Source organism: Rhipicephalus microplus, chromosome X (genome assembly GCF_043290135.1).
Source record: "Rhipicephalus microplus isolate Deutch F79 chromosome X, USDA_Rmic, whole genome shotgun sequence".
NCBI classification, from domain to species: domain Eukaryota; kingdom Metazoa; phylum Arthropoda; class Arachnida; order Ixodida; family Ixodidae; genus Rhipicephalus; species Rhipicephalus microplus.
Genome location: NC_134710.1, coordinates 377,099,441 through 377,120,491, shown reverse-complemented (window position 1 = coordinate 377,120,491; position 21,051 = coordinate 377,099,441). Strand labels below are relative to the sequence as shown.

At 44.5% G+C, this 21,051-nt stretch overlaps 1 protein-coding gene across 1 annotated transcript in view; it reads left to right on the top strand.

Annotated features, from left to right (window-relative positions):
* LOC119161051 (nose resistant to fluoxetine protein 6) overlaps positions 1-21,051 on the top strand; it is a 323,287-nt gene that overhangs the window by 263,825 nt on the left and 38,411 nt on the right. Inside the window, exons 8-9 of the mRNA XM_037413375.2 lie at positions 6,257-6,349; positions 19,489-19,657. Of these exons, the coding sequence (XP_037269272.2) occupies positions 6,257-6,349; positions 19,489-19,657 (262 nt within the window). The remainder of the gene's footprint in view (positions 1-6,256; positions 6,350-19,488; positions 19,658-21,051) is intronic.

Sequence of the window (21,051 nt, the reverse complement as noted above, 5' to 3'; positions counted from 1 at the left end):
AGATCTTGCCTGCCGCTTATGAATGTCAAATGGATCCTCGCCGATTGCCAATCGAAGCATTAAAGTTTCTGGAAACAATTTCATTGAAAGGGAAGAAATATTTCTTGCGGACCACCCATGGGATATCCAGCTACACCGCAAAAGGCAAGACCTCCACGGCTTCGCGGGGGAGGCCAAGGGTCATCCCACTGAACTGCTAGTTTTCTTAAAAGTTTATGCCCCCCCTCTCCATCTATATGCCTTCATGAGTTACTGCAAGTGTTCATATCCGACAAGCTAGTCAAGTGATCACAGTGCTAGGCTGCTGGCCGGAAGGTTGCGGGTCCGATCCCAGCCGCTGCATTTAGATGGAGGCAGAATGCTGGAGCTCCACGCGTCTACATTTGGAGTCACGTTCGAAAACATTATAGATTGTTAAAATCACCGGAACCCTCCTCAACGGCGTTCATTATAAATATATCGTGGTTTTCCTAGGTAAGGCCCCAACTAATAGCTTTATATAATTCGAGCGTTCTTGCATTACATCACAGTCAAAAGTATACCTTGAGTCTCATAAGCGTAGAAATTTGGTCGTGTTGCGAAAGCATAACGCGAAAGCGTTGGTCAGTGTTGAATGTACAGAGTGCCGCGGGCTCGTAGCGCCACTTTTTGGTCGTATTTTGGCACATGCACATGGCTTCTTAGCGTCTGCAGTGCAATGTAGCAAGTCGGAAACTTTTTATCTGGTTGACCTCTCTGCCGTTCACTTAACATACATCACTCTCTTTTAGCGCTATAAGCAAAAAGAGGACTAAAACTTGGGAAATAATATGGTCGCTGTTGCTTTGTTGATCCCTCTTTGTGCCCGTGTTAATTTGGACTACGAAAAAAGTCACGTTGTGTTATACCTTCAGTCGGGCGAACACACTTAGAGGAAAGATTGGAGGATGATGCTATTTGAGGTGATTGCCACGTGCGCCACATTTTGAAGCAGAGTGTGCTTGAATGCTTGAGCCTGCATGCCCATTTGTTTTACGCCGAACACAGAGCATTTGAACTGAAACATATCGAAGAACAGTGGAACATATTTGAGAACACGCAGAATACACGAGAAAGCTGTGCGCCAAAAAGTTTTTGGCTCCGCAAGGTTTACCATCGCGGCTAAAAGTCGTGTTCTTCGTCAAACTCATATACAACGTGTTCCTTGCCTTAAGCATCGCGTCGTACAGTGCATGACGTTCTCTCAGGGCCACTGCTGTTCTTTTCTGGACGATTTCTCTTTGCCGGCTTTGCGGATGGAATACTGGCGCAACTCATTTCCTGCGCAAAGAGTTGTAATGAGTTCTGGTGAAAACAAAGTACCTTCCCCAGTAATCAGGATGCTGCTGTGTCCAGTGCATGGGCCAAATTCTGACGAGAATGTGCCGATGCGAGTCCATGGCACTGGGTTCATTCAACACTGGCCAACGCGGGTTTATTTTGTATGTGTGTGTGCGTCTGCGTGTACACGTTGGAAAAACGCGCGCCGGAGTCGTGCGCGCATCTATTCTTTCACAACGTGCTCACTTCCTATAGCAACTCTGACAGCTAGGATAGCCGCGTGGGCAAGCAAGACACGGAGAGCGGAAATGAGAGGCGCGTTTGTCTGTGGGGCAACAAGGGCGTCCCTGTCTCCCGTGTCCTGGATGCGAGCAGTTGTATCTCCACCCGGCAACTACTTGTAACATCTCTGTCAACGGGCGGCCACCAACCGGGATGCAGCGCCTGGCAGAAGGGACAGCCATTCCCCTCTCGTACGCCGGGAAGCTCACGTGCCGTATTTAGGTGAACGGGAACAGCTGGCAGTTTGCGCTATTTTTCTTGTTTCACTTATAACGACTTTGCTAAAAAGTCGCTGAAGTCTGTCTGCCCCCAAAGTACAGTGGTTGTGATGCATGGCTCTTGAAATGAAGTCAGAGGCTCGATCGTTATTTTTCCGGTCGCATTTTGCTGGAGGTGTAATGAGACCTTTGTGCTGTGCTATGTCCGTTCAAGTTAAAGAATACCAGCTGGTTGAAATTTCAGAAGTCCTCACAAAAGCACGTCTCTTAACTATGTCGTTGTTTGGGCTCGTACGACCCAAGGCATTATTATCATATCGCTTAGGTGAGGCCCAATATTTACATATATGTGTTCATCACTTCAGATTTATTGAATAATAATATAGCTAGCAGTTCTCATGAAGGCTGCGAAATCACGGTGAGAGAACGCAGTTATTACTATCTACTAGTATACCGGGTATTGAAAATTAAGCTACAAGGTTCTCTCAAAAGTCAACACTGGTAGGCACGTGAGAGCACCTTTGTTATAAGCTATGTATCAACGAGGACACAAAGCAGGATGACGCAATAAATATGATTGTCAGCCACTCAATTTACTAGCATTGAACAATTAACTATTTAGCGACTGCAGCAAGTGGGTATATTTGTTTCGAAAAGTTGGGAGTCTTGTTTCTACACAGTTCCACTTGGAATGATTTGTATGGCAAGAGTGTGCTCTGAGATACCCCGCTGCAAATATTTATTGCGGTTTGCATGAATACGCATGCAAGAGAGTGAGCCCATATTGAAGCCGAAGCGACTGTTACCTAAAGAGAAAGATGGCAGACAAAGATTACGTGACACTCGAAAAATTAGGCGCATTACTTTCCATGAAAAAGAATGGCTTGTCCTCCCTTCATCTCAACGCACAATCTGCGCGAAATAAAGAAGACCAAATAACCGCCCTTATTTCAACTATACGCTCTGAACCTCATGTTCTTATGATGACGGAAACATGGTACAGGGATGAATCTGAGGTTCTAAGATCACCCGGCTATGAAACCTTCTTTTTGAATCGCCCAACAAAAATAGGAGGTGGTGTTTTGATGATGGCTAAAAACTCAGTAAAATGTAGGCTGGTTCACGAGTTTTCGCATGTCACTAATGATTATGAAATATTGACTGTGCAAAGTGACGGTTTTGTTTATGGTGTTTTATACCGCCCTCCTAGTGGTAACAATTCGAACTTCTTAGTATTCTTAGATACATGCTTGCGTTGGGTTGGAGACACTGGTAGTACACTAGTTCTTGCAGGTGATCTCAATATCGACGTTGCAAAGCCATCAGAAAGTCAGTTAGAACTTTGTCAAGTTATTGAATCCAATGGGTTTTCTAATGTTATCACCATCCCAACCCGCATTGACAAAAACACTGCGACATTAATAGATATGTTCATTACTAACATAGAAGCTTCAAAATGTTTGTCCGGCGTACTAAGCGCACCCATCAGTGACCACCTTCCTATCTTTATGCTGATGAACAAAACCGTAAACTGTGCGCCAGCCCAACTCAGAGAACCGATAGTTATTCAAGATATTATTGAATATACACTGGCTGCATTTCGCAAGGAGATATCGTTAACCGATTGGTCAGGCGTGTATTGCGAGCAAGAACCTGAAGCCGCCTATGATATTTTCCATGACAAATGATAAGGGTGTACAAGAAAAGCTTTCCGTACAAACAGCTCAAGCATACGCGCAAAGCCAAAAAACCGTGGTTGACTAAAAGTTGTCCTAATGAAATGAAACGTAAAAATAAATTGTTCGAAAACTTCCTGAAAAACAAGAACGAAGAAACACTTAAACGTTTCAAAGCCCAGCGAAATAAAGTAAACAGCCTGTTGCGTTACAAAAAGAGAACGTACTTAAACAGCATCTTCAACAAAGATGTAATGAATAAACAAGACTTGGCTTGGTCTAGACTAAACAAATTTCTTAACCGTAACGGTGATGACTTCAGGCCTACTGAGCTTGTGATAGACGGTGACGTTATTTGTAAGGATGATTTAGCAAACTTATTCAATGACTATTTTGTATCTCTAGCAAAGGAACAGTACAATTCAGCTTGTACCACATATTTGTCTGACAGTATCTCTGAGAGCACGTTTTTGGCGCCAACAACAGCTGGTGAACTTTCACATGCTTTTTCGTCTGTGAAAAACAGCACGTGTTGTGACGCATACGACATACAGATTAAGCCCATCAAACACGTATTAGATATCATTGCTGAATTATTAGAGCATATCTTTAATCTTGCTTTTTCCACCGGAATTTTCCCACAAAAGTTACAAATTGCAAAAGTGGTTGTGCTTTACAAAGGAGGAGATAAAAATGCACTAAACAATTACCGACCGATATCTATACTTCCAGTAATTTCAAAAGGTCTGGAAAAACTAATTCAAAAGCGTATGGTTTCTTTCCTAGATAAGCACCACATCATCACTCCTTCGCAGTTTGGTTTTATCAAAGGCCGTACGACTGAACATGCTCTTTTAGAACAGAAAGAATTTATACTAAATGCTTTTGAATGCGAACTACACACTTTAGGCATCTTCGTAGACTATTCAAAGGCATTCGACACAATAAATCACATTACGCTGCTAAAGAAATGTGCACACTATGGATTTCGAGGTGTTTTCTTACAACTCATTGAATCATACCTAACGTATCGGCAGCAGAAAGTAGTCGTCGGCAATTGTACCTCCAATTTACAAAAAAATTTTCTGCGGGTGTACCACAAGGTAGCATATTAGGGCCTCTGCTTTTTTGTATATACATAAATGATATTGTAAAAATTGACACGTCTGTAAAATGTATTATATACGCTGATGATACAACCTTGCTTCTTACTGCTGAAAATTATACAAACTTAATTAATGACGCAAATGAGGTAGTTGGCCACGTGGACATGCGTTAACTGTTTAAAACTTAACACATCAAAAACAAAAGCTGTATATTTCAGGCCGAAAAATAAACAAACCCCTTGTCGTGTCCCATTAAAACTTGGCAGTTCAGAACTTGAGATAGTACAGCGTATTAAGTGTCTGGGAATAATTTTCGATCAACACATGTCTTGGAACGCACACACTGAAAAACTATGTGGCACTATATCAAGGATTTCGGGCATATTATCCCGGGTGCGTTTCTCGCTACCTAAGGCAGTTAAACTTCTCATCTATAAATACCTGTTTTTTATCTCACGTCAACTACTGTCATCTGGTTTGGGGTACGATAACTCTAACAAATATCCGCAAACTGCACGTCATACAGAAAAGGGCTGTTCGTGCCGTTGCAAATGCTCCATATCACAGTCACACCACTCCCATATTTCACGACATGAAGCTGCTACCTTTACCTGAATACTACCGCGCAATGCTTGTGAAACGCTACCAGGCAGGATTAAAAGGCGACAACCTTTTAGGAACCATTGCCAACCTAAACCACCGCAAAGTTCTTTATAACACGCGTTTCAATCACATATGGCTTATCCCGCGCACGCGCACTAACTACGGCAAAGAAATGCTGCGTTTCCTCCTGCCGTTTCACTTGAATGCCATATTGTCTTCCATTTGAGTGACTGTTCTGATTGTAAGTGTAGTAAGCGTATGGGCACATGCCCCATATTTTCTTTACTTTAGTGCTAATCTTGCGATCTTCTTTTCTTGCATCGTTACACTCTCTTATTGATATCGTATGTATATCGTATGTGTAAGGAAATAATTATGGTCATTTCTTTGAGTTTATTACTTTTCAATCTTCATGCTTTAGTATGCTTATGCTTATTATACTTTATGCTTTATGCTTGCTCAAATTTTTGTATATTGTCACTGCAATAAAAGTGTTGCCTATGCTGCCCATTTGTAAGGGGTCGTGGTCCCAGTCAAGCCCATTAGAGGCTTTTTGACCACGGCCCTCAGCATCTCGAATGTTGAAATAAATAAATAAATCAATAAATAAATCAATAAACTTCATCCCCCGGCATTTATCCACGTTCGCCCAAGGAGCGACAGGTGGAGCGTTTTCTTTCAGCTTGAGGAGCCGAGTGAAAATGCTTCCTGTGTGAGACCTCGCACCCGGGTAGGTGTTATTCGCCCCCCGTAAGATGGAGATGACCGGCTCATTTCATCTCTGCTTCAGCCGCGTTTATCGCCAACGCTCACGCGCTTGTTCTCGTGCATGGATCACGGTTTGGGAAGAACAATGTTATCAATTTAGGCTTTATAGAGACCATGACGGCGACGGCGTCATTGAAAACCCGCCGAGGATGACCTTGATAATTATTGTCGCAATAAAACGAATTGAGGTGATTATTTGCATTTGATGCACAACACGAGTGTCTGCAAGTGTGAAGCATCGACGCTGGTGTTCTAAGAGCGCCTTGCCTAGGACCCGGCTAAGTTCGTTATTCTACCCTTGCAGTGGCTTCCTGTTCGGCTACCATGGCCTTGTGGACCACGAGTCGACCGGCAGACGGCGGCAGCCCATCTTTAGCGTGCTCCATAAAGCATTCAGGTGCGTACCGTCTTAGGATTTCTCGTGGGTGTCATACGTCCTGTTCTATTTAGGAGCCACGTAACGAGCATTTGTTCACGAATGCTTACGTCGCATAGTAGTGAGAGAATGCAGTCTGTTTACTATTGAGTAAAATGGCAATGTGAATTGCGCTCATATATTTATGAGCAAGAAATTGAAGAAATAGGAGAGCTGGAACTGAACTCGCAAAGTTTTGAGATTCAAAGGGCTGCTTGTCACCAGGTGAATCAATCTATCTCGCACGCACGCACGCACGCACGCACGCACGCACGCACGCATGCACGCACGCACACATACACACACACACACACACACACACACACACACAGACACACACGATGAGAGTATTGAGCAATCGAGAAGCCCAATTTCTGGCTTCTAGGCTTCTCTTCTTCGTAGTGATGTGAAGTCAGCATAAGATGAAAAGCCGCAACAACAGAAAAAAATGCGTGTTTTAGATGCTAAAATACAGGAAAGTTAAAGCCAAAGGGAGTAAAGGTAACAAATAAACAAATCAGGGTATTGACTCCAGCAGCTGTGATGCCTGCATACACCGAGCGACTGTTTATTGGCGGGGTAACTAACCCCCTTTTTATTCAAAAAAAGTCTGCGTCTGCTTTTGTGAAGTAAAACTGAACGCAGTAACCCTGGGAAACGACCGATTTGGTGTTCATCGAGTGTCTCTTGAAAGCCACATTCAGCGGGTGCTTATTTTGGAAATTCTTCTGAAAGAAAACTTTTCTGCGCTGTTCAGAGAAACAATCAATAGATACCAAAGAGAGAGACGGGAGGGTACGTTTAGAGGAAAAAAATAAAGAGAAACACGTACCACTTTAAAAGGATATGTTAGAAGGCAAAACAAAATACACATTGTAGCGAGCACACCAAACCAGTTCAGAAAGAAAAAATACGGGCACTTTATGTGGGACTCAAAGTCATTTCTATCTCATAAAACTGCGCGCAAACTACGTCACATGCACCAATAATAGCTATCTCAAGTTCTGTGACTCCTTCGGCATAAAAAAAACAGGTAGACAGCAGCATTCAATGTCATGCATGAAAACGCATACATTAGTTTAATGTGGTTACAGAGCTGGATCAGAGGTAGGGAATTTTGAAGCGATTTGTCTTTGGGGTGGGGTTCTGCAGTAATCTTCGACAGTACCATTAGCAAGCCATTGGTATACAAAATAAGAATTATTGATTATTCAAACTTATCAGCTGGACAAGCTTTACATTATTATAAATTCATCCCAGAAAAGTTATTCAGAAATACACGGTTGCCGTTTGTCGTGTTGCAGTGGGTTGACTGATGTTAGAAAGTGCACTCTGAGATACACAGAGAAAACTTATGATGTAGATTCTGGTGTACATGTTAAGCATTGAACATGCCTGCTTGGCAGCCATGCGCTTGGAAAAAGAGAATAAACAAAGAATGGGCAGAAAAATGACAATTCGTTGGTTATAACGTTCCAAACCACGATACAAATATAATGCACGCCGTAGCGCTAAACTTAAGAAATTTAAACTATATGTTCTTCAACACGCACTTACGGGCCTTTACCATTTCCCCTATTGAAATGCGATCACCGCGGTCGGCATCATGCACACGACTTTTGTATAAGCAGCCGAGAACCATGACTATAGTGTACCACCACAGTGTATGGTTATAGAATTGCCACTAATAATACTAATCAGTTTGTCATTGGGAACGCCATCGTTAAACCACGTTCGCAAAGAACAGTCCGGTTGCCGTCAAGAAGCTCATAAGCTCTAATGGCCATTTGCAAGCACGAATGCTTTAGTAGATGTCTCATAATATTTTGCTCTGCTAGGCTTGTACTGTTCAAACGGCGGAGTCTAGCTTGCAGGGTTCATCGCAGAGAGTCAGAAGGATGGAAAGTGGAACAGAAGTTGCTTTTACCCCCTCGTCATTGCACATCGCGCAGTTCGCGATTTCTGTCACGAATCTATAGGCAGCCGCACGCATTCGACAACCTACTCAGCCCACATGACTCAGGAAAGTGTCGAGACTACCGATGGCGGGAGGAGTCGCAAGCTAGACTCGCAGAAAAGGGAGCAAAAAATTGTAAAACCTGAAGGATTTCATTGTAGGTACTGTGATGTGACTAGCGATGGAGATAGCTTACTTAAATTTTTTGACGTCATCCCTTCCAACCGCCCCCTTTTCGAGCGCCTATACTTGCACACAATCATGTGGTCCCATTTATGGGTTCGGGAACGGTGAAATCCTCTTTCCAGACAACTTTGCCTCTGAAGACATTCGCATTATCACAAGAACGACGAGGGTATTTTGTAATTGAATTCAGTCGCATCAAGGCACTTCCGTGCGCCAGCCCAGGCTGCAGTTTGAAGTATCGCGCTTCTTTGCCGAAGCTGAGACTTGCGCAGCGGGAGCGGTCTTGCCACAACTTCCCTGAATGGAATCACCTGCAAAGCCACTTTAAAATGCGTCTTTTTACTCATAGGCCGAGTTCAGCGATCGATGTAGCAGCCATATGTGCCTCTTGAAAAAAGAAATATGCAAGTATACATACAGCAAATAGAGCTCTGACGTCAGCACACTGCAGTGGTGGTTTACTTATCTTTCCAAGGTAGTCGCCACTGCGGCGTGAAAGCCTGTGTATTTCAGCCAAGTCCATGGGAAGGCATCTGCAGGCATTTCTTTTCTCAGAGGAGGTTAGCAGACATGATTCTCAATACTTGTGTATTTTTTGTCGACGTTGCTCGTTGGCGCGGTGCTTCCTGTAAAGCCAGCTAGTAGCTTGCGTTGACTCACCGTTGCAGCTAAGCGTATAAAAAGCTCGAGGAGACGGGTTCAATTCTCAACTATGGTGACTACATTAGGATGGGGTCGTAGTGCAAACAACACCAGTGTATTTAAATTTAGGCGTACGGCATTAGAAACCCCAAGTGGTCTCAAATAATGACAAGCCCCTTCTTACAGCGTGCTTCATAATCACGTCGTTCATATGAAATACTGTTGAAATAGTAATTTTGAGACGAAAGCCTTAGATGTCTTATCAAGCGCGAAATCAGACCATTGATGGTGGTGGTTTCGGCACGAGTGATGAAAAAACAATAATCGCCACGTGATTACTTCATCTTATGATGTCATGATGACACCACAGATCACCAACATAGAATGTTCGTACAATAACCTCGAGAGAAAACTGTCGCCGTGGTCATTTTATCTCCTGGGAATGATGGGAAGTGCCGGATTACGATTGGATGGTATCAGGTAGCGATTTTTCTACGGATCTTCTTTTTAATAGTTTCAGTTTTGTTTTTAGCTCAGCTTTAGTAATGAGGTGTGATGCAAAGCATACAAATGGTTACTTCGTTGTTCAACGAGGTTAAAGACAGCTAGATCTCTTGGTTTGCAGCGACGCTGCAGCTTCGCAAGTTTTATCTGACAGTTTTAGTGAACCATCGTGCACTAACCACTGCGTGTCGATGTAGCACCCAATGCCAGTGCAGGATATTTTATAGTTACCGTCTTCTTATAAGCGAGTCTTGCTGAAAATTTTTTTTAATCGGCTGCAAAACAGCTTTGAAGCTAAGCAAGCGCACCGTCACGCTCCTCTGATGCATGTCCACAACAAAACGACTGATGTGTTGGAGCCAGACTATTCGGACAGACATACGTGACACCACAGCCGACGATACGTTAAGTCTTTGCACCCGAATATAGTACGGTTATTATTATATGCAAATAATGCATACTTTCAAGGGCAAACCAAGCGTGCTTGTGTTCAGGTTTGGCATCACTATACATTGAATTACATAGTATTCTGATTCCAAACCTGGGACACCATAGGAGAGCATTGGGTACCCTGGTGGTTGAATTGCTCAAGGTTTCACTTCCATCTCGCGGTCGCCGAAAAACTTTTTGCAATGAGGTTTATGTAAAAAAACAAAGCAAGCTTTATTTAGAAATAACATCGTATCACTTTGTTTTACACTCGACCAATAGGCGTCCCGAATATCAACAACGTAATCTATTCGATGGAGATCCGAAGCCTGTACTTGCCATCATTCCCATGGGGGTAGAAGCGCCGTTGAAAGAGCCCGCACAGGTACTAGCGCCAGATTACCCTCTGGGTAATACAATATGAAACCCTATGATCACCATGATAGTTCCCATGATGACGTGATCACATGACATTGTCACTTGGCCAAAGGTAAGCCGATCACGGAAGCCGTGCGAAACCACATCAGATGAAGAAACCTTTATATACCTCCGATCTTTGAGGCAGAGCAAAACAGCGTTATGTACAAAAGCCTTCAGGAGGGCTAGGGGATGAATACATTGTCTAAGAGGAAAGAATTGGAAAGAGTGAAAAAGATAGCTTGCGCTTCAATCGTCTAACGTAATTGCATAAGCGAGGCCTGTGAGTTTTTTTTTATTGGCCTGTGCTTGTTGCTTAAGTCCCGGTTCCGTGAATATCGCCGTTTAACAGGACCCACACGACGTGCCCATAGCTTTGTTACCAATGTTCCAGCGTTTCTGTCTATTTCACACGTGTCACGCAAATGTGCCCGCACGGGATGCCACATGTTCAAAATAAAAGGTCAGAGGCGCAATTTGTTTCCTGGTGGTACTTGCGTTTACTCCAAACACCGAGCGACCTCTGACTATTAACCTTGGCTCCACTCGACATGAAACCGCTGAATACACGGAGCCACCACCGAGGTGCTTTAAATGCCAAAGTTTTGGTCACGTGGCGAAATTCTGCAAAGGAGAGCTGCGATGCAAACGCTGTGGTGGTCCGCATGACTTCAAAACTTGCAAGGCGGACGTCAAATGCACAAACTGCAATAGTGACCATCCCGCCAGTTATAGCGGGTGCCCATTCCGAGTGAGTGCGCTGCATAGACGAAAATCCTTTCTTACGGGGCCTATACCGACTAAACCAACTACTGCCCGGTCAGTTGCTCAATCACCTGAGGATTTTCCTCCATTGGTGAAAGAACAATTATCAACAAGTCCAAAGAATGTACGTGAGGTGCAATCAGAAGAATGCTCCCTGAAAACACCGGGCAATGCGACTCAAGCAAAACAAGGAGCTATGCCAACTGAGTCTACTCAGAACATTTCTACACAAGCTACCTATTCCAGAGTACAGAGAGAAGAATTTGAGCATAAGACAAAGGGACACGAGGAAAGTATACACGACACTGGGAGATTGTTCGTGTTATGTTTGCCGCTCTACGTTCTCCCCTAGCGACAATGCCACCAGGTACTGCGAAGACCATGCTGCAGGCCGTACTGGCTCTAGAATCATTGCTGCTTGGTTGTTTCGGGCACAACCAGCAGTAGGATGCCGAAGGCCAAGCCTCAGTCTACGTTAAATCGCCGAAAAGTGCCTTTCATAATGCACTGGAATTGTACCGGTATTGTTTCTCGCATGAATGAATTACACCTGTTTTTGAGAAAATATCAAATTCCGATCTTGGCTCTGTTGGAGGCCGTATTACCGAGACAAAGATCACTCACTGGATACGTCACTCACAAGAACCCCGCCATAACGACTTTCCCAAATGGAAGCGCCGATATGTATATACGGAGAGAGATACCACACGTAGCACTCAATGTGGCGGACTTGTGCACAGATGTTATAGAAGTTTGTGCGATCAGGGCACAGACAGGAAACCGCAAAGTCAGCATTGCATCGGTGTATGCGTCTTTTCACAAGAAAATTTCCATTGAAAAATTTTTGGAAGACCTGTGTCATCGTTGCCCAGCTCCGCGCATCATTTGTGGTGATTTCAATGCGCATCACACGTTATGGGGGGACAAGAGTTCAGATGCACGTGGATGTTGTCTGGGAAAGGCTATTGATAAGATAGACTCATGCATTGCGAATGATGGCAATGTAACATTTTTAGGCCCCCAGCTTGTACAAGTATTATTGACTCGATGTTGCATTCAATTGACGTTCAACTCACGTGTTCCACAGCTCCGGACAGAATGGGCAGTGATCAGTTCCCTATATTGATCAATGTTGCCGGCTACCACTTGACGGTAGCTAAATCCTGCAAAGTAACTGATTGGGACCGCTACCGAGAGCATCTGGATCACTGATCAGGGGATATGTTTCATGATATGCTGGCAAGCAAAGCGGCTGCAACCACTGTACTTAAGCTACCTGCACATTTTCCAGCCCCGGACTTAAAGCTCCGTAATTTGTGTGCGGCCAGAAGAAGGTCAGAGAAAAGGCTTATGCGAAGAGGTGGTGAACCTGCTAGCAAAACTCAGTTCAACAGACTTAATGCAGCAATACGGCGATACAGCAACAAACTTCGGAGGAAGCAATGGGCAACGTTTTGTGAGAGTTTAGGTGTATTTACTCCACTGTCAAGGATATGGAGAGTAGTAAATCCGGTCGGAAGCTCGCCCGAGTCTTTGAGACCATTTATTGCCCTCGCGCTAATCAAGAATACATCAATGCCGTCTCTAGCCGAAGAGTTTGCTGACGTGTATGTAATTGGAAGAGAAAATGAACCACCTTACCCACTTCCGCCTCATTCTACATCTGCCATCGACGCATCTGCCCCGGACGCACGTCAGCCATAAGTTGTCTCCGTCGACGCTGTGCTCCTGGACCTGACGGAATTACAAACCAAATGATCTCAAACCTGCCTGCAGAAGTGAAGATCAGGCTTCTGATGCTTTTCAACTTTATTTGGGAGTCGGGAAACTTTCCTCAAGACTGAAAAATAGCCTGGGTCGTGCCAGTGCTGAAGCCAAGTAAAGACAGAACTGATCTGGCCTCATACAGACCAGTATCACTAACTTCGTGCGTAGCGAAGCTGATGCAGAAGCTGGCCTGTGTTCGGCTGACATGGTAGATGGAGAATAACAAGACCCTTCCAGTATGTATGACTGGGCTTCGGCAACGGTTGAGTGCACAGGACAACATCTTGGACTTGGTGAGTCTTATAGAACACCAAAGAGCATACGGCTTTTAGACTCTGGCAATATTCCTGGACGTTTCAAAAGCATACGACTACGTGTTCCAAGGTGCGATAATTTGTGGTCTTGCATCTATGGGAATAACAGGGCACCTTTTACGCTTTGTTCAGGCGTTTCTTAGTGATCGCTCGATGCAGGTGAAGTTAGGGACAGCGCTCAGTAGCTCAAGGAAAATCACCAGAGGAGTGCCACAGGGCAGTGTCCTGTCTCCGATGTTGTTCAATGTGGCCATGGCTGGTTTACCTAATGCTCTCAAGACTGTGAGCAAGACAGTACAAATATCAATTCATGCCGACGACATATGCATCTGGCTTTCAGGATATCAGCATAAGCGATTGGAAATGATTGGCCAAAGAGTTCTACACTCCGCACAAACCTATCTTGAATCAATTAGACTAACAATGTCAGCTGAAAAGTCTCAATTCATGTTATTACCAGGTATGCGAAGACGAGAAACAAGGATGAAAATATTACTTCCAGATGCATCAATTAAGCAAGTTAAGTCCATGAGGTTCCTTGGAGTCTCACTAGACAGCAGGATGAATTGGCGACGAGCAGTAGACAAGACGATGTCAGCGCTGACGCCCCGTGTAAAAATTCTTCGAAGGATGGCAGGAACAAGCTTGGGGAGTCACCCAACATCAATGGTAAAGATACACGATGCAGTAATTGTCAATCGTGTGCTTTTACAATTGCCTCTGATCTCTCCGAGTGAGTCACAGTACGAACGGCTGGAAAAACTTCATCGTAAATGCCTCAGAGTTGCTTTGGGAGTGCCAAAGTTTGCAGCGAGCATAAAGGTGCTTCATGAAGCTCGCCTTCCGCCGTTACGTCTTCTCGCCTCTCAACGACTGCTGACACTGCTTTGCCGACTTGGCGAATCGAGCCCAGGACGAGCACTACTCAGTCGCCTTTGGCGACGCACAGAATCGCGAGCTTTCGTGGCCCTAAACACCCTTTGCCATCTTATCATCTATTTCCCCAAAGACAACTTCGACAAGACCCACCTTGGTCACATGAGGATGTCGACTGCCAGGTGACACTTCCACAGATGCAAGGCAAGCGTTCCACACCCCCAGCAGAAATACTTTTTTTGGTACTTGAATATATTGAAGAAAAGTACGCCGATCATTTGAAAGTTTTCACTGATGGATCAGTCGACATAATGCGCGGAGCAAGCGCTGCAGCGTTTGTGATCCCATCTCTAAAGGTTTCCTGGGCAGCGAGACTCGACTGCGTTGTTTCATCGACAGCATGTGAAAGCGTGGCAATTCCGGCAGCCCTGAAAAAACTGAAGTTTTGTAGCCAGCAACAAGTCGTGCTGTCCTCGGACAGTAAGCCCGCTTTGCAGCGGCTAAAACATAGATTGATTTTGGATCGATGCACTCAAAAATCACTGCGAATCCGTAAAGACCTGCATGTCATGGCTATAAACATTACGTTTCAATGGGTTCTATCACATGTGGGTATAGCGGGTAATGAGGCGGCTGACAGACTTGCCCGGAGTGCTCTGGAGCTAACACCAACGAAGAAGGCTTCCAAAGACAATCAGCGTATCTTACGAGAAGCTGTAAACAAGCATTTTCACTCTTTATGGCTGACGCCTCACCAGCCATGTGTGACACAAGGGCTATCAAGGGAAGAGGCCTGCTTGCTTCATCGCATTCGAACGGGATCAGCGCGTACACCAGCATGGCTTCACAAGATCAGACTCTCCGCGACGCCCTTGTGCCCGAAGTGCAAGGAAAACAGTGATATAGAACACTATTTGCTTAAATGTTGTGCGCTTAAGAAGGAACGGCAAGGTTTATTTAAGGAACTGCAACAGTTAGGCTCACCATGCGACAGCGTGACTGATATTGTGTTTCCGCGTGGTTCCTCGATCTTCAGGAAACAAGTGTCGTGGCTTCTCTTGAAATTTTTGATTGCTACAGACCTCGCATGTGACTGGTGATAAGTGACAATTATGTTCGGTGTATAGTTCAGCGAGATAGAGTTCCGGCACAGTACTGCACGTGGAATAGCATAAAGGCTGCTGTCTTATGCAGGCTTACGTCGCGCTATGAACGATTTTTATTTTTAAAGCCTGCTCGTGATTAGTTAAAAAACAAACAAACGACACAGCTTCATTTAGCAAAGAGGAAACCGGGTGGGGCAATTGCCTGCAAATTATGCAAGGCTAGATCCGCCGGCTACCTACAACATCCTTAAGCTTAACCTTAACTTTTCCTGGAAAAATATTTAAAAAAAATCACAGCATATCCACAGAGCGCTTGATGATGAGCGGGGCGAAGTGTCCGTCAGTCCGTTCGTTCTTGCTTCTGTCCCTGCGTCCGCCTGTGCGACCATCCGTGCGTCCATCCATCTCCCCAAGCGTGCGCTCGTGCGTCGGTCAGTGCATCTGTCTGTGCGTCCATCCATGCATCCGTCCCTGCGCTCGTTCATCAGTCCGTACATCCATCCATCCACGCGTCCGTCCATGCATCTGTCAGTCTGTACGTTTGTACATCTAGTGAATACTCCAAGTACCACCATCTCGCAACTTTTCATCATATATTTAACATATAGAAGTACCGCCATCCAGCAGACATTCCAAGGACCAAACGCTTTTTCTTACGGCCAGCGCTTCATGTCTACTTCCCACCTTTAACCGCCTCTGGTTTATGGCTGTATACTAGTTCACTATATTCATGCCACTGCGGCCAAACTCTCGCTAAACCTTGCTAAAACCGAGGAGGTTACGCCCAGGGAGTTTAACGTGACAACCCTTTCTGGTCAGATAGTGCTCAAAGGGCGTCCTTCTGATATTAGTTTTTTTTAGTAAGCATCAAATTCAAGGCAAAACTTATAGAGCATTAATTCACCAATACTCGTCTCTGTAAGGTATTTCATCAGAAAGAACTATCTCTTTATTTATGATTAAGATGCGCCGGTTTCCTCCTCATTTGAAAAGGGTGCGCGCGTGCCGCTCCTTTAGTCTGGCCGTAAAGATGGCTACCTACTACTACTATTATATACGTCGCGGACGCCCAACTCGCGGTATAGGGAACATCACCCCCAAAATGAAGACGCATCTTGTACGTACACATGTATTAACCCCAATAAGTTGGAGTGGCACCACCTGGTGGATGACGTCACGGCACGGACTCTTCTATGCGAGCCGCAGTGCGCCAACATATATATTATGATGCCCACGCTTCGTGCACTGTTCCAATGTTTCCGTTCGCTTTTTGCCTGTCTCAAGCTGCAGATGAATGAATGAAACAGATTTAGTATTGTTTCAGGTAAAACAATGAAGAGTTTACTGTTGCTGCTGCATAATCACGCGCTCGGTCGTATAGCGATGCGAGATGAGTGAAAATGTCTGTGTCGCAATGCTAACCCCGGTGATGGATTCCATTCGTGGCGACAACAATCGCATTTCGACGGCTGTCAAAATGAAAAACACGCTTCTGTTTGGATACAACAAACTCATTGACGCATAACCATGCAATTTCGAGAGAGATTCAAGACACCATATATACATTGTAAGGTTGAGATGTGCGTAGGTGAATTCTTTCGGGGATATATGGGCTTCTCCTCCCCTAGATAAATATGTACCACATGAATCTATGTACCCACGGACAGCGCTTTCACAAGTGTATCGAGCACTCGGGTGCAGCATCGAGTATCGCAACATATAGCGGAAGGCACTCGCCCTAGAAAACCGCCGCCCCTGTTGTGTGCTTTTCTGATGTACTTGTTCACTCAACACGTTATTAAGTTTTATGCTTCTCTCACAGTAATTTTGAAGCTTTAATTGACCGAAATTATTCAGGTTAAGCGTGGTTGAGGTTGGGTGCTGAAATTTCTATGGCGGTCAGATTTTGTCTTCGTGCAGAATCGCAGCAACGGTGCGGTCGCGCTCTAAACTACAAGTTCAGATAGCCACCTCATATGTTAAACTTTCATGCAGTTCATTACCTCTTGGTGGACATGACAAGCGAGACCAGTCGTCACCTCATCGAGGCGAAGGTTGTTTAGTTATTACATGGGTCCCAAAGCCTATGAGTAGCATTTTTTCTTAAGAGGGGTGGGGGTTGGGAGGGGGCATTTACTTGAAATGGTAGTTTTCCTCTGTGCATAGAGAAAAGTGTTGAGGAGTAGGGGACAGGCGCGGCGAGCCATCCCCTGATTGAATCACTCCATAAGCCACGTCTATGAGTGCTCCATAGAAAGAGTACATTTCGACTTTCTGACGTTTGTATTGAAGTCGTTGATCTCAGCGGTGCTCCCACGTTAAAGTCCCATTAGCGTTTGTGACGCGGCGGCAGCACACTCCAGCATTTCACGCATATTAAGGTATACAACTACATAATCCCTGGTGACTGTTAGGAATAAACCTGTACATGTGATCCCAGTGAAGAGAAAAATCTCATAATTTCGGAAATCGTTTTGTGTGCGGCAGTATTTTGTTTGTTAGACTAATATATTACGTGTGTGCTTAAGACAGTCATATTTATGTAATGTCTCTTGCGGGAGAAAACGCAGTTCTATCAAATCATTTCGATCATTCGCTGATACAGCTAGGGGTAACTTGAACGGTAAAGCGCAATGTATTTAGTGCATTGAAAACGTTCCAAATTTCTTTCTCATACTTCGGCACAGACTTGCTTTCGCGGAGTCTATGCTATAGTTCTAATGACGTTAGTAGCACTTAGTATAATTTTTAGCCCCCGTTCTCTGGTGTACGCGATAAAAACAACGAACGTCTTGTCTTACATTATCATGTTCACAATGAATTTTCCGTTCGAATCGCAGCCGGCCTATTCTAAGCTAAATTATGGAAACTTCTTGCAAGTTTAAAAACTTCCACTAGTTGTGAAACCTTGCACCTTGTATGTTGAGAAATTCGCGTAATGGAATTGAGGAATGATAACCACCGTATCGTAACCAACGGAAGGCGCAGAAAGAGGCGACAAGCGTCGGCGGAGCAGGTGAGTCCGTGCCGTCACGTCACATCGCCGCGACCGCAGCGACGCCAGTGTTCGTTTTCGGGGTATATACGCGAGAGAAAGGCAGGTGTAGTGGGGGGTGAATTTCAATAAGAGGAGACGCAGCGAAGTCGCCTGAGGTACACACCTCTAACGAGCTACTCTGCATTTGTAGGGAAAAAATTGGTGAAGGAGAGGGGGGCGAGAGTAATATTAATAATTGATGGGGTTTAACATCGCTAAACAACGATATCATTGCGAGAGACGCAGAAATGAAGTGTTCACAAAATTTTATTCACCTGGGTTTCATTGACGTGCACGTGGGCATTGAGCATTTTAACATGCATCAAAAATGCGGCTGTCACCCGCGGCCGGGATTCGATCACACGACCTGTGGGTTAGCATTCGAGCGCCATAACACCGAGACCACTATGGTAGATGGGGGAGGTGAACGATGGATACTGCGGGCGTCGATGATAAAAGGACGACGTGAATGCGTATAGGCCGAGAATGACATGCGTGGAAGTGTACTTGTGGCCAATAGTCTAGACCTATACTTCGTAAGTAGTCAAGTGAACCATTCATGACCTAAAATCAATTTATATTCATACGAAGGGCCAAACGTAGAATCCGCTTACAAGAGTGATTGCTGTCAGAAAGGACAAGATCACTACGAGTATGTAGTAAATCTGTGTAAAGAGATTCAGGGTTTCGCCCTTCGCAAGAATTTATATTGATACGAAGGGTCAAACCCAGAATCCACTTACAACATAGATTGCTCTTAGGAAGGACAAGATCACTATAGTAAACCTGTGCTGATCACCCATGTACTGAAATGAGATGGCATGGCATATCTTTTATAAGCAATCGCGTGAAGTGAAAGCGTGTAGCAAAGGCTAACATGCTGCGCTGAAGTTATTTGCGACAATGTAATATTTATCCTAGGAACCATTCGTCCGTTTTGGGCATTGTGCCAACGACCTAGATATTTTATACAGATTGTGAGAACGATGCATGATGTCACGCTGTTTACACCACAGAAATCACCTTGATGAAAACGTTAATGTGACAGTGTTTCTCTGCTCCAACACAATCTGGCTAAAGCACCGGCGATCCCAACCAATGTAAAAACTTTCCTCTTGCAGGGCTGTGGTGGCGATGCTTCTGGCAACCATGGTCGCTATTCTTCTTCCCGTCATCGGATCCGGTCCCATGTGGAAAGAGACCATGGAGAGTGTGGCTCAGAACTGTCACGACAACTGGTGGCTGAACGTCCTTTTCGTGAACAACATCTTTGTAGCGCCCCACGAAAGGGTACGTGCCACAGGTGTATCGCAAATGGTTTGCATTTACATAACAAATTTTAACGAATTATACAAATTGAATTACACAAAAACAAAAGCTAGTCTCATTTAAGAACTTAAACTGAAGGGAGGCAGCATATCCTTATCACAAAACATAAGGTTGGTTTGATGCAGACGGGGGAAGGAAAAATACGCGTCCGGCATCCTACCTGCGCTGAGGATGATTTCACAAAGGGATTAACAGAAAGAAAGAGGGAGAACAGTACTAACAGAGTGTACGTGCGCCTGACTATTACACGTCAGCTAGAAATCGCGTTACCCGGTCGATGTTAAAAACAGTACAAAAAGCCGCGTCACTTTTCAAGCCTTTGACGCGTAGGGCCACGGCCGAGGATCTTCTTTTCCGAACACTCTGTCGCCTAGTTTGTTCTGCGCAGTGCAAAGAACGTCGCCATCAATCACAAAGCAATCGCAAAAGCACAATATATGTACTATCGTCTTTTCAATTTACATCCATCATGAAGAAGGTGGCAGAGACAATTTAAAACAATGACATTCCTTAGAAACACAACCGCATAAAATCAAAACTCATGTGAACTTTGGAAGGTTCTAGAGATACAGAGGAGCCGAATTTTTTCTAAAAGCAACCTGATTGCGCGTTTCAAACAAAGAAACCACAAGTGTTCTACAAATACAGCATAGGAAATGTGCGACGTTGCTGCTTAACAAGGTGCTTGTTTGGGCTAGTTGCTACTCTATTGACCTGTTAAGTATATAGCGCAAACTTCAGGGGCGAGAGACAAAGAAGGCGGTACACAAGGGCTGACAAAACATTGTTACAAAATTGGAACAATGTTACTGAGCGTTTTGTCTGCCTTCCTATCTGCAACTGCGCCTTTAAATATTACAGAGTATTTCGTAATTACAAAAGTAACGAAGCATATAAAGTCACCACTGTGAGCAGATGCAGTCTTGTCGTAGGATTAATATTCGGATGCATACATGTGCTACAGCGTTTCTCATTCTTCGAATTCACTTTAGTGCTGCGTACAAGTTCGGACGCTTTCCATTAGTGTTTGACTGACTCGATAATGACCCACGAGGCCAATCGAATGACTTTTTGGCAAGTCACAAGCTCCTTGCAAAGGTTACTACAGATAAAACTTTCATGGCAATCGTTAAGAATCATGCGAATAGTGTTGAGCATATAAATTTACCAAATATTATTGCGTGTGACTTAAGATAATCTTGCGGCATTATGAATTGCTGTCAAACACTTCCAGCGTGGCCTCATCGATCTAACAGCGGCGTGCGGCAGACTCGCACGCCTCCCCTTTATGCTTCAGCCTGCCACGCCTAAAAGGTCTCGAAGTAGGATATTTCAAATTTTGTGTAGGCTGGTCG